Source organism: Catharus ustulatus, chromosome 9, assembly GCF_009819885.2.
Source record: "Catharus ustulatus isolate bCatUst1 chromosome 9, bCatUst1.pri.v2, whole genome shotgun sequence".
Classification (NCBI taxonomy): domain Eukaryota; kingdom Metazoa; phylum Chordata; class Aves; order Passeriformes; family Turdidae; genus Catharus; species Catharus ustulatus.
This window is the reverse complement of record NC_046229.1, coordinates 18,332,576-18,346,003: the sequence shown is the minus strand read 5'-3', so window position 1 is coordinate 18,346,003 and position 13,428 is coordinate 18,332,576. Positions and strand designations below refer to the sequence as shown.

Sequence of the window (13,428 nt, the reverse complement as noted above, 5' to 3'; positions counted from 1 at the left end):
TGCTTTTCCAATTTCCATAGCATATTTTACAATTCTAATATCTACTAATAGTCTTTTCTATCCATTCAGTCATTGTACTTCTAAATTGCAGAATGTTCTTTAACTCATTCAGATTCAAACTGTTTGTACTGCCCTAAAAAGCCCTGCAGGATGTTATGTGTGATAGTATTTTACTAAAGTAACATAAAGACTGTCTTTCTTTCTGTCTTTAGCACCCTTTTGTAATGCATTGATCCAGAACTTGGAATCAAACCCTTTAACCAAAATAGCCTGGAGTGCTGTGAAGCCCCTGCTGATGGGAAAAATTCTCTTTGCTCCTGATTCACCTTCTGTACGGGAAATCATAAAAAATGTAAGAAGTTCTGAAATACAAAAATGTATATTTCTAAAAAGTTGCATCTCAAGAAACATCTTTTGAAAAACAGTCACCCAATTACCTCAGCCTAATCAGATTTTCTTCTCAAAACTCCATTTGTTCTTACAGTCCTCAGAGGAAGGACAGGTACTTTGTTTAAAAAATAGGAGACAGGTCTTCACTGATTCATTTCGTCTTGATCCATGCTGCATAGTTTTTCCAGCTTGCCCAATCAGCTTTTTGATGGCATGATTCCACATTTACACTAGTAAGCATAGTAATATTTATTTTGCAGAGGCAGGAACATGTGCCATTAAGTATTTAAATGGGGCAATATGAGGCTTGGAAAAACTTACTGAGAAATAGCACTGAGATATTGCAAACTAATAGCAACATCGTGATTTATTATTTCATCTTTTGAAGTCATTTTCACTTCATTAAAATAGGATGGAGCCTAGACTTTTCAGCAAAATGCTTGAAGTTGGTGAAGTTAATCTGAGCAGTTAAATCAAGGCTGCAGATGACCCAGGTTTTGGCCACCTCATAACCAGCAATTCACTACATTAGAGATCTGTACAAGGCACAGAACTGCTACTCAGAGTTCACATAGAAAAACATCAGATTTACAGCAGCTCAGCAATTCAGGTCTTAATATTGTAGCTATGGGAATATCTGTTTTTTCCAGGTGCCTTCCATTCATTCATCTATTCACATCATCATCTTTCCTCTTAGTTCTTATGGAGAGAAATAGTCAAGGGGAAAAACTCTAAATAATTCTACTGAAAATCTGAGTGTTTAAAGGAATTGAAGTTAACTAGGGTTAATGTGCAATTGTTTTTTTCCATTACATATACCACAGAATTTATCCTAAGTGACTTTAATTCTGGCTAGATTTTACAGATTCTTTTTTTCTGATGGTTATTAAAATTTCTGCTATTTGAACAAGTTGGTTAAGTTTAAAAGGTAAAATCTACAGCTGTCTAAATTAGGAGTTCCCCTGTCACCAAATCCTGGATGAATCATAAATTCTGCCTATCTCCTTAGATTTTTAACACTCTTTTCTGGTGTTTTTTCATCAGGCAAACTCCACTTTTGAGGAACTTGAACGTCTGCAACTGTTGACCAAAGCTTGGGAGGAAGTAGGACCTCAGCTGTGGCACTTCTTTCAAAATAGCCTGCAAATGAATATGATCCGTGTATGTTAAATCTTGTCAAAGATCCTCAGTAAGAGCAGCCTTTCACCATCTTTTATTTTTATTAATGGAGAAGACAGTTAATTTGAAAGGTTTGGCCAGAAGCACAGCCAAGGAAGCTGTGGCCTTTAAGGCTGTTGGCTGCTGAGCTTGGTTTGAAGGCAAGTCATAGATGCATTACGGCATCCCTGCGGCAAAACCCCACATTTGGGCAGTCAAGAATCTGGCTAATGACTTCTTAATAAAGGCAGCAGTTGCTGCTTCCCTGCCTCCCCAAATGTCTTTCAAGAACAGACAACTTGATTTTCTTGAATTCTGTATAGACAAAGAAGGCAGTAAGACCATACTTTTTCTGGGCCAGACAATTGGGAAATTGCTCATTTCTACATCATTAGATTTGACTTTGATCAGCTGCGATTACTGTCTGTAGCAAGTTTATAAAGCAATTCCTGTTAGAAAAAATACTTGGTTTCCTAATTTTTCTATATTGTATTAGATATTTATATTATCTATCCTCTTGCTTATAAGGAAAGAATGCAATAAATAGTCATGGAAATATTTAATCCATTCTTCAGTTATGCAATTACCCATTTGTAAAATTGATTTCTTAGCATACCCTTTTGTCCTTGTTCATGTATTGAAAGAGTTATGGAAATGGAAATCTTTCTAGCTAAACAGGGCATGGAAAGACAATCATTGTGTCAAAGCTGTCATGATATGTTTCTTCAGGACTCTCTGAAGCACCCTACAGTGAGGGAATTCCTGAACAGCCAGATGGGTGCAGAAGGCTTCACTGCAGAACACATAATCAACTTTCTCCACAATGGACCTTCAAGGAGCCGGGAGAAGGGAATGGTGGACTTTGACTGGAGGAACATCTTCAGTGCTGTAGACCAAGTTCTGCGTTTGCTTAGTCAGTATTTGCAGGTAAATTTAGCCCTGGCCCTTCAGGGAATAGTTGTAGAGGATATCTTAAAACCAGTTAGGCAGTACTGGGGTCTGTGGTAATAGACGAGAAAGTTAAAAACATAAAATCTTTGTTGTAAGTGAAATCTCATTATTTTAAGCATGTGTTTAGAATAATACAGTTCCACAAGTACAAAATACTTATTATTAAAAGGAAAGTTCAGTTTTATGATCTTCAAATGCTTTATTCAAAATTTTGGTTGAATGTCTGAACAGATTTCAATGCTGAGAGGCAGAAAGTGATTGCAAAACCTCTTGTATGTATTAATAACCAACAGGCCACTAATTTCAGCAAGGTCAGGAGAAGCTAACAGTTCTTTGGTAAGTCCCCTTGCAGGTTTTTAAGCACCTGATCACAATTCCATTGTATCTAATGAGGGAGTTTCTACTTGTTCTGTGGTCACTTCTGACAGATGTCTGTCTCCTGTGATCTGTTCCTCTCTTCTTTAGCATGTTGTTTTTAGTGGTGCTTTCTGAGGATTTTTGAGTGAAAATTGGTACCAGTTATAGGCAACAAGACTAAGCCTAACTCCTAATTTCAATCCAGTTTGGTCCAAAAGACCATTTGTCCCTTGCAAGAAGGCTCAAACTGAAAGTTTGCCTTCCTACAGCTAGTATAAGAAGGAATGATAAAGGCTTCACACAAAGCTCTACTGATTCATTTAATGATCTTTTTGTATCATGTTAGCAGAATTATTTCTTGTCAAACTGAGTGAAATATACTGCATGCAGCAGGTCAGTGCTGGAACATCAATAATATCGGAATGGTTACTGTACCTGGTAATAGATCTTTGTGTCCTAATGAGCTTTGTGTCCTTTGTAATGAGCTTATTCTTTAAAGTCTGCTGTTTACAGGGAGTTGTAAGCACTTGAGAATGTTTTCCTACTGTGCCAAACACAATGGCAACAAATAGCTCCCTCTGGGGAATAGCCTGCTCCTTGCCACCATAGTATGCAATAAGGACAGGTGTGTTGCCAGCACCTATCTTTGGTGACTCCAAGTCTCTCCTGCAAACTGTGATGCAGCTGAGAATCCCACAAATTATGCAGTGGCTGCTCCTCCTCACCACCCCAAGAATTTCCTGTTTTTCCCTTTGATCACCTTAGGCCACAGAACAGCTAAACTGTTAGTGAGAGCTATGCAGTCACCTCTTCATGTTTATTATTGTCCAGTTTTACCTTCCAAACCTGTTCTTATTGTTTTGGTTTTGGGTTTCCCATTTTCATTGAACCATTTAAAATTGTTAAATAATTACTGGGAGGAGATTTGAAATAAACTTCCCCAAGCAGATGATAAGCCAATTTTGATATAGTGAGCTTTATGAAGACACAAACTGAATTAAGTACTTCTACTCTATTAAAATTTTGCCAATTCTGAAGGGCAGAAGCTAAATATAGAAACATAAATCTGTTATTTTACAGACAACTAATGCTGCAGTTTATAGCACTCACAATCTTTGTTTTATTTTTTACAATGCCTGCTAAGTAGGTCTTAAATGGAGGAACATAAAGAACTTAAGTTTTGATGAATTTTTGTCTTGTATACACATTGATAAGAATACAGTTTGTAGTAATGACAGAGACTAAGAAAGAAGCCTTTTTTTAAATTGAGATGGCCAATAAAAGTGGCAGATTAACTTAAGTCAGCAGGTAAATCACATGTCAGAGTTCAGCAGGGACACAATATGACCAGTTAGATAAATCACTGACTTGTCTGGTGTTACATAGGAATCAATGGCAAAATACCTATGAGACATTAGAATTTTAACGTATGCTCTGACTTTTCCCAGTGCTTCACTTGCAAAGTGCTTTTTGTCTGAAGCCCACAGCCAATGTTCTTTTCTTACACATCAGTCATCCTTTAGCTCTCTGGTATTCACTCATGCACTTCCTAGGCTGAAGAAGGGAGGAGAGAGTCAACTTTTAATAGTTTCATCATAAAGCTGAAAATAACAACCCTTCCAGTTGAACCTACTTTCTTTTTCTGTTTTCAACCACTGATGTTTGCTTTGATATATACCTCTTACTATTTTATTCCCATGCAATTTTTCTCTTTGTAATTATTTGTAGTGTTTGACCTTGGATAAATTTGAAGGTTATCTTGATGAAACTCAACTGACTCCTCAAGCCCTTTATCTGCTGGAGGAAAACAAATTATGGGCTGCTGTGGTTTTTCCAGACTTAGAACCTACAACCAGCAATCTCCCACCACACGTGACGTACAAGATCCGAATGGACATAGATGCAGTGGAGAAAACAAACAAAATCAAAGACAGGTGCTTACCTGGTTGTTACTTGTCAATTCTTGCCTGCCATAACATAAATGTGAGACACATAAGGGTGTTAGAATCTGTGTTGGTTGTATACATGAAATCCAACTTCATTTGCTAATAGTCACTCTGTAGTACAGCACAGAATCCGTCTCTGTTATCAGTACTAACATGAATGGTATCACTCTTGTGACAAGCCAAGCAATGGGTAGGTGCAGGAACTCAAGGCGAAGGAATGACTCTACTCAGAATCTGTTCAGTAACCTACTTCAGTTTTTGGATGGCCCCACCATTGGGAAAGACAGACAAGGAAGCCCTACATGGATTGTGACTTAGCTCTCCTCCATGTGGACAGCTTAACTTCTCTGCTATTCCTCCTCAAGTCCCCACCAAATATACTCATTTAAAGGGATATAATTTCTCAGGATTGTCTACAGAAAAATATAATGGTATCTGGTAATTGCAGTCCAGTTATTCCAGTTCAATCTTCAAGGATACCATATTCCAAATACAGTTATTTCTATTCTAGAACAATTACTCTGCTACATGCCTAATTTATGTACATTTTTGGCCAAAATTGCTATTCCAAGTCAGTGCAGAGAAAATGAAAGGAAAAAGAAGAGCCTTCCACTTTCTTAAGCAATATGGTCTGATAGACCAAAGTCTAGAAAAGACAACTCCAGGCAGTGCCCCTACAATTTCAGTTGCTAACATTTTATTTATTTATGTATTAATTTATTTATTTAGGGAAGAGTTGTGGGGCAAATGAAGTCAGTGCTTACCCAAATGGTTTCCATGTGAATTTTCTTTTGAGGTACTGGGATCCTGGTCCAAGAGCTGATCCTGTGGATGATTTACGTTATATCTGGGGAGGCTTTGCATATCTCCAGGACATGATTGAGCATGGGATTATAAAGACGCAGACCAGCACTGAAGTGACATTGGGAATTTATCTGCAGCAAATGCCATATCCCTGCTTTGTGGATGATATGTGAGTAAAAGCAGTTTTTCTTAATTCTACTGAATACTTGGATTGCTGGATGATTTAAGATTCTCAATTAACCCTAAGTTATGAATGTGCTAAGGTCTAAATACAAGAGTAGTAACTGACTCACAACTGAATTAATTTGGTTTTTAACTTATCCTGTCATAACCCTGACTCCATAAGCCACCTTTGCCAAGATTCTATCCCTGATCCCAATCTGGCCTTTGTTACATCCAGTGTTAGGCCTAAAATGAACTCAATACACTAGCCCCTTAAAAACAGCGGTTTTCTTCCAGTTTTCTTCCAATTTTCTTCCCTGGTTACGTTGTGCCTGCTCCAGTACTGCAGTCTTTGGTATTCCAGCTGTCCTGGTATACTTTTCACTCAAAAAAACAAAGATATTGGAGAATTTTTTTTGTAATTCTGGCAGTGTGCTCTGTGCAGGCAAAATGCAACTACTTCTGGTAAAAGCAAATTGCAGACACATAGATTGAACTGTCATTCCCATCAGTCGTCATGTGTTGGTCTGACAAAACATCACCCTGGCAAGTCTGCTGTCTATTTCTTCCCCACTGAGAATACCACAGGGGCAGAAACCCCACCTGTGCAAAAGTTGTCTGAAGCCAGCAGTAGCCACATACAGTTCATGGCTGATCTCCAAACTTAGGATGGCCTCTGCAGAGACTGTGCTTAAGTGAGGCAAGTGCACCCTCATGGTGACCTGTAGGCTGTGCTGTGCATGGCCTAGTGCTGGTTACATGTGTCCACCAACAGGCAAAAGTCAGTGTGCCCCAGGCCACAGCCCAAAAGCATGGCTTTGCTTCTCCAGACCACATTGCTTTTCAGGAATTTTTGGTGGAAAAGTGAAGATCTTCCCTTTGTTTTGACTCTGATGTAGCTTTGATAGTATATGGCAAAAAGGTAGTTCTATAGAGCTCAGACTTAGGAAGCTGAAGACTTTTTGCTCCTTGCTTTTAGCAACTATGAGCTTTTGGCCTTTAAACAGTTGACACCTGATTCCACAGACCCCATAATATTAGCAGTGTTAATTAGTAGTATTAAACAGCTTACATAAGGATGAACAAGTATCCTGGGAGCCTGAATAATAAAACTGTCCACATCAATCCTAACTAGGGAGAGGGAGATGTATTCCCTCATCTTCTTCACAAGATAACTCCCCCAGCACAGCAAGGCCATCAGTACCAGGGAGACATTTTTGATGTTAATGTGTTCTCAGACTCAGCAAAATAAAGAGATAAACATTGCAGATGACAAGCTGTGTCCTGCATGGAACCTTGCTTAATAATTCCTGTAACTGTAGAGTGCTTAATAGAAAACTGCCTCTGGCTCGGTCTATTGGGTGCCAAGGGCTGTGGTGAATTCACCTTGACTGGATGTCAGGTGCCCAACAAGCCTCCCTGTCACCCTCTTCCTCAGCAAGAAGGGAGAAGAAATTAAGATGGAAAAAACCTCGCAGGTGAAGATAAGGGTCTTTACTAAAACTAAAACAAAAAAAATAACCCAAAGATTTATTCACTATTTCCCATCCAGCAATGTCCATCTACTTCCTGGGAAACAGGAATTCAGCAGGCATAGCACTTGCTTTGGAACAAAATGTTGTAAATATCAAATACTCACCACTTTCTCCTCCTTTTTCTTAGATTTTATATCTGAGCAATATGGAATACCCCTTTGGTCAGTTTGGGTCAGCTGTTCTGGTTGTGTCCCCTCCCAAGATTCTGCCTACCCCCTGCCTGCTGGTGAGGTGGGAATGTTGGAATGTTGCCGAGACAGCTCTGATGCTGTACCAACACTGCTCAGCTGCAGGCAAAACACTGGTGTATTATCAACACCTTTCTAGATATCCATGCAGAGCCCAGCACTGTGAGGGCTGCTATGGGGAAAATTAACTCTATCTCAGCTAGATCCAATACCCTGACTCATGGTTTGTACGAATTTCAGCAGCCCTGCTGGCAGCATCTGATGCTTTTAATGACTAATTTATTTCTCTTGTCAGTGAATCTTGGGAGCAGAAAAACAGTGACATTCCCATATTGTTAATGTTAACGTATGTCTTAAAATATTCTTTGTAGCTCATAGTAAAAGCATTATGGAAATGCATTGTGAAGAGAAATGTATTTTTCATGACGCACCAAATATTTTGTAGCCTTCAATAACCCTTAGAACCGCTTTGTAAAATAGAAATAACATTCATCTGTCTCATGGGAATGAAGAAACCATTACTTTATTAATATTTAGGATGCTTCTAAGGTTTACTAGTGAAATGCTATTGATGTTTGGACTGAGAATTTACAGCTCTGTATTTAATTAATGCACTCTTCCCCACTCCTTTTCCTTTTCATTTTTGCTTTTCATCTAATATTTCTGCTTTACCTAAATTTAATTTATTCTTTCTTGCTTTGGTAGCTTCATGATCACCTTAAACCGCGCCTTTCCCATCTTCATGGTGCTAGCTTGGATATATTCAGTGTCCATGACTGTGAAGAGTATAGTGCTGGAGAAGGAAATGCGTCTGAAAGAGGCTATGAAGAACAGGGGCATAACCAACGGCGTGATTTGGTGCACTTGGTTCCTAGACAGCTTTTCCATGATGGCTGTGAGCACATTCCTCCTCACAGCTCTCATTATGGTAAGGATTGCTGCTCTCAAACTCACTCTTGTGTTTGCACTCCTGATACCAGTTTGCTGTTGAGAAAGAATAGCAGCCTTTGGTAGGGAGATGTGAGTGGTGGAGGCCTGTTCTGACCACAGCACGTAGCAGGCACATTCTTCTAAGCAGACCTCATAACAGCGTCAGCGCTTGGCAGAGACAGAACAATAAATTCACTAGTAAAGATTTATTGTGAGATCCTCATAGAAAATGCATCAGGCTGGTTACTCTGGATATTGTATTTTCTGTAGGCAGATGCAGATCTCCCCATAAATAATAATTGTTGCTTTAAATCAAAGAGATAATTATTTGCACAATTTTAATCTTGTAATTCACTATATGTGATTAAATTTTAATATCCAGTGCTTGTTTGCTTAGAAACTGTGCGACTGTTTCACTGGGAAAAGAGACTGCAAGAGCAGAACTTTCAGGAAAACCTAAAAAAAAAAAAAAAATCCACCTTTTGCTCCACTGATTCAGAATTCCTATAAAAAAGTAATTTTTATAACTTTTCCAGACAGTTCAGATGCTCTCTCTGGGAACTACCTATTCTCTCCACTACCTGAGAACTAAGCCCTATACTGAGAGCTTGCTGCTATATTTTATATAAATGTGTAGTATTTTGATAAGGAAGATGCCCTTCCATCTTGTCTGATGTGGGAGACTCCTATTAGTATAAATACATAGTCAGGGTTTGAGACGTTCTGTCTTACCAGTATGTCCTGATGAGTTGTAGTTCCTGGCATTTCCATTGCAGCTTGGGTGGATAGAGAAAGCTTACTTTATTTGCCACGCTGGTTTAATTAAAAATCAGGAGGTAATTAATATCAGAGAGGAATATGCTTGTACCTGTAATTCGCTTTCTTTCCTGTATTTCACTATGCCAGTGTGAGGCACCTTTGTAAATACATTCTTATGAGATGTTGCATCCCTGTTGATAAAGAAATCAGTCTCTAAGGTCCAATGGGATGCTAAACAATGCTGAGACCTATTTATAGCCCTGAAGACTTATTTGAGCATTATATAAATTGACCTAATAAACAGGTCCCAACGTTGGTTTTAAGGACTACATAGATAATTGGCAGCAGTCCCTGCTCTTCTTGAGAGGGAGCATTTAGTCCACAAAAGCTCTAATGAAGAAAGATCAATAAAAGTTCACCCAGTGGGTCACTTAATACACAAGGATCTCTGAGAAACTGCACTTGGATTCCTCAGATGTGATATGCTTCTGTTTGAATAACATCCAGGTACAGAAGCTTTACAATTTTCCTGTGGTTTTATTGTGGGTTTTTTTAAAGATGTGTTTTGTAGCACTTCCTTTCATTGTCTTTTCTGCACATCAAGCAAGTGGATTGAGGGGATGGTGCAAAGAGATAAATGAAGGTTTATTGTAATATTTATAATAACTTTATTAAACATGCATGAGTTTCCAAGGAGGCAGATCTTCCTTGAAATCATTTACATGTTAAGACAGGGACAGAATGTCTGTTTTCCCTCAGTTATTATATTTATTCATTCTGTTGTACTAACCTGAAGTCACAATCCAAGAGCAGGGATAAATTTAGATGAAGGATTTGTTATTGAAACTAATACCTGGGAGAGTTAGAAGTTGTATTAGACAAGAAAGACTGGCTTATTATGCTTTACCTGTTGCATGTTGCTAGCAATTCTGACGTTTCCTGCCAGCAGAAAGCAGCAATACTTGTAAATTTTTCTGTTTTTGTTTTGCTTGCAGCATGGACAAGTGCTACATTATAGCAATCCACTTCTCTTCTTTCTATTCCTACTGACATTCACCACAGCCACCATAATGCAGTGTTTCTTGTTCAGCACCTTCTTCTCCAAAGCAAATCTGGCAGCTGCCTGCAGTGGAGTCATCTATTTCACCTTGTACCTGCCCCACATTGTCTGCTTTGTCTGGCAAGACCGTCTGACTGTTAATCTGAAGATCCTAGCAGTAAGCCTTCCACTGGTTCTATGGCATCTCTGCTCCCCTTCTCAAGTGCATATATGAATCACAAAGTATTGCACACCTCTTCCTCTTGGCTTTTTTTACTCAGAGGAGACCTCTAAATCTCTCCTAAATAATTATGGATTGCAAGTGTGGAAGCATTTAGAAGGTCTAGTGCAAGAGATATCTTCATAGCTTTTAGAAAATTCGATACAATTTATTTTATGTTTTGAATTCCAGGAAATTGGCATACTAAAATGTTTTTAATATTTCCTTATAAGTCAAAGCAAATCTAACTTCTGGGATGTTTAAGAAGTACAAAGGCAGTTCACAAAATGGTGACAGTAATCTTTCTCATGGGCTATAACCTAGTTAACACCCTGTGTCTAAGGATGAGAAGACCTCAGTTTTACATTCCTTCTTAACCTCAACCAAAGAGTTAGGATTTGAGCCCCAGTGCCAAAGCTGAGAAATACCTTTCATCTAACAAGTTGTAGACATTCTCCATGCAGTGCTTCCTCGTTGTTCTGTTCCATTTTAGGTAAGATACTTAAAGAGTCAGGGGAGCTGGAAACTTCTTGCTGTTTTTTGAGATGGAACTGTGATCTTACAAAATTTTTCAGACTGATTTTATGTTGCCCAATGAGTCAGGAAGTGGGGGAGCAAGTGTTTAAGTCCAGTCTCCCTGTTTTAACCAAATATCCTAACAGCACAGGTGAAGGAACTGTTTTCTCTTCTTGCACTAGGAAATATAAGGAAAAAGGAAACAAAACACTTCCAAAGCTGTAATTAAGTGTATAAAGTTATAAACTAAGTGTAAACCATATCAGTTTGTTGTGTTAGAATCAGACATGACAGGGGAAGCAGTTGTGGTTTCCATATCCTGATCATCTGGTGTACTTTCTGTCATGTTACTCATAGTAGCCCTGCTTCATACGTTCAGGAAGTATTTTGTTTCACCTAGATAGTCAAAGGTGTACACTGCAAACTTCTAGATGCACCTATAACATTTTCCCAGCAGACATTATTGAAGGGAAAAAACAACCTGTGAATGTTGCCTAGTAGTTAAAAAGAGTACAGGCAAGGTTGAATTCAGTCTATTATGGCTAAATACTGCTTAGAATTGCAGCAAATTAAACATTACAGACCAATAAAAAAGTGAAACAACTTTTCCCATGTCATTTGTTTTGCCAGTTTTAAAGTCCAGTCTTTGAAAGGTGGGGGTGCGAGGGGGAAGTTTTGTTTCTTCTGGATTTTTTGTTTTGTAGTTGTTGTGATGCTTTTTTTGTTTGCTTGCTTGTTTGTTTGTTTGTTTGTTTGTTTTAAAGTGTCCCCCTGTTAGGGCTGAATGTCATTTTTCCTTTATTCCAGAGTTTGCTTTCTCAAGTAGCGTTTGGGTTTGGTACAGAATACTTGTCACGCTATGAAGAACAAGGTCTTGGCCTACAGTGGGGTAACATCAGAACCAGTCCCTTGGAGGGAGATGAATATAGTTTTCTTTTTTCCATTAACATGATGCTTTTTGATGCTTTTCTCTATGGAATACTTTCTTGGTACCTCGATAATGTTTTCCCAGGTACATCAATTTCTTTTTCATTCAAAGTAGTGGTAGTTATTGTACACTGTGTTAGTCTGATCAGTCTCTGCATGTTTCACTGGCAGAAATAGGGTGTTTGACCTTGCAGACTATGAATCTTATCGAGGTTAGCACTGCTGGTTTATTAAGGACTTCTACTATTCTCTTTTTCTTTTTTCTCTCGCCTGTTTTATTCCTGAAAAGAATGAAAAAGGGAGGATGTGATTTCTAGGCCTGTTTTATAATTTAAATGGAAAATAAATCTACAAAGATTTCTATACATTTTTCAAAATATAGATTTGACAGTTCTAATTCACATATATACTTTGGCCACATTAAGCAAATTGTTTCTTAAAGGATGGTACTGTTTCCTAAGACACATGCTGTGTCATTGGCAGTTGTGAAAGTTCCTGTGTGGATTTATTTTATTTTTAAATGGAAATCATTATTCTAGTATAAGGTCATAAAAGGATTTTCTTTGTTATCAATTACAAAATTCTGGAACCTTCCATGTGATAAAATGATTTGTCCTTCTAGCTTAAATGGTTATCTTGCTTCATATTAAATATTGTTACAATTTAATAACTGCAACTCTTATGGTGTACAAGCAAGTGAACTTTCTTTTCATTAATTTATTACTCCTGCATGTGAACTGCAGTTCTAGAAGGTGTTCTTAGCAGATGGCTCTTTTTTCTTTTCCTTTTCCTTTTCCTTTTCCTTTCTCTTTCTCTTTTTTCCTTTTCCTTTTCCTTTTCCTTTTCCTTTTCCTTTTCCTTTTCCTTTTCCTTTTCCTTTTCCTTTCTCTTTCTCTTTTTTTCTTTTCCTTTTTCTTTTCCTTTTCCTTTTCTCTGTTTAGAGAAGAGTGGACAATGGACTATTTGCATGAGCACAGCAGGAATTAAACAATAGAAATTTCTTCATTCATAGATGCAAATAATTTTTTTCTGTCAACAGTTTAGACAAAAGCATCTTTCAGGGCTTCTAGTTAGTAGCTTCACTTCTTCCCAATATTTGCTCTATCTTATCTCTCTGCTGCTCTGTTTCTGTAGATTTTCTCATTGCATTCCTCTGTCTCACGCATGCAGCCCTGCCAAATCAATGCTGTACTATTTGGGGTTACTACAGGAGGCTACTACTTTGGTTCTAGTCCTATGGCTCTAGTCCTGCTAAAGTCTGCTCTGAAACCAACCCCCTATTGGCATAATGGTCCTTTGGCTATTGGAGCATTCTGCTCCATAATGAATTTCACTTGGGTTTTACAGTCATCCTGAATGAGAAGCTGTTGTTTGAGCCAGCAGTTTCAGAGGGGAATAATCCAGTCCATAATAAGGCAAACTATTTGTGAATGCAGACAGAGCATTTCTGTGCATGAATAGGAGTACAAGAGGTTGGCTGTAACACAGGTAGTTTCTGTTAATTCAGAAGTAAGCAGACACTTTCACAAGCAGTGGTTTTCAGTTA

The 13,428-nt window shown here is 38.2% G+C and overlaps 1 protein-coding gene across 1 annotated transcript in view; it reads left to right on the top strand.

Annotated features, from left to right (window-relative positions):
- ABCA4 (ATP binding cassette subfamily A member 4) overlaps positions 1 to 13,428 on the top strand; it is a 62,932-nt gene that overhangs the window by 17,482 nt on the left and 32,022 nt on the right. Inside the window, exons 9-16 of the mRNA XM_033067582.1 lie at positions 213 to 352; positions 1,435 to 1,551; positions 2,278 to 2,475; positions 4,585 to 4,790; positions 5,599 to 5,775; positions 8,197 to 8,419; positions 10,176 to 10,397; positions 11,763 to 11,967. Coding sequence (XP_032923473.1) covers positions 213 to 352; positions 1,435 to 1,551; positions 2,278 to 2,475; positions 4,585 to 4,790; positions 5,599 to 5,775; positions 8,197 to 8,419; positions 10,176 to 10,397; positions 11,763 to 11,967 — 1,488 coding nt within the window. The remainder of the gene's footprint in view (positions 1 to 212; positions 353 to 1,434; positions 1,552 to 2,277; positions 2,476 to 4,584; positions 4,791 to 5,598; positions 5,776 to 8,196; positions 8,420 to 10,175; positions 10,398 to 11,762; positions 11,968 to 13,428) is intronic.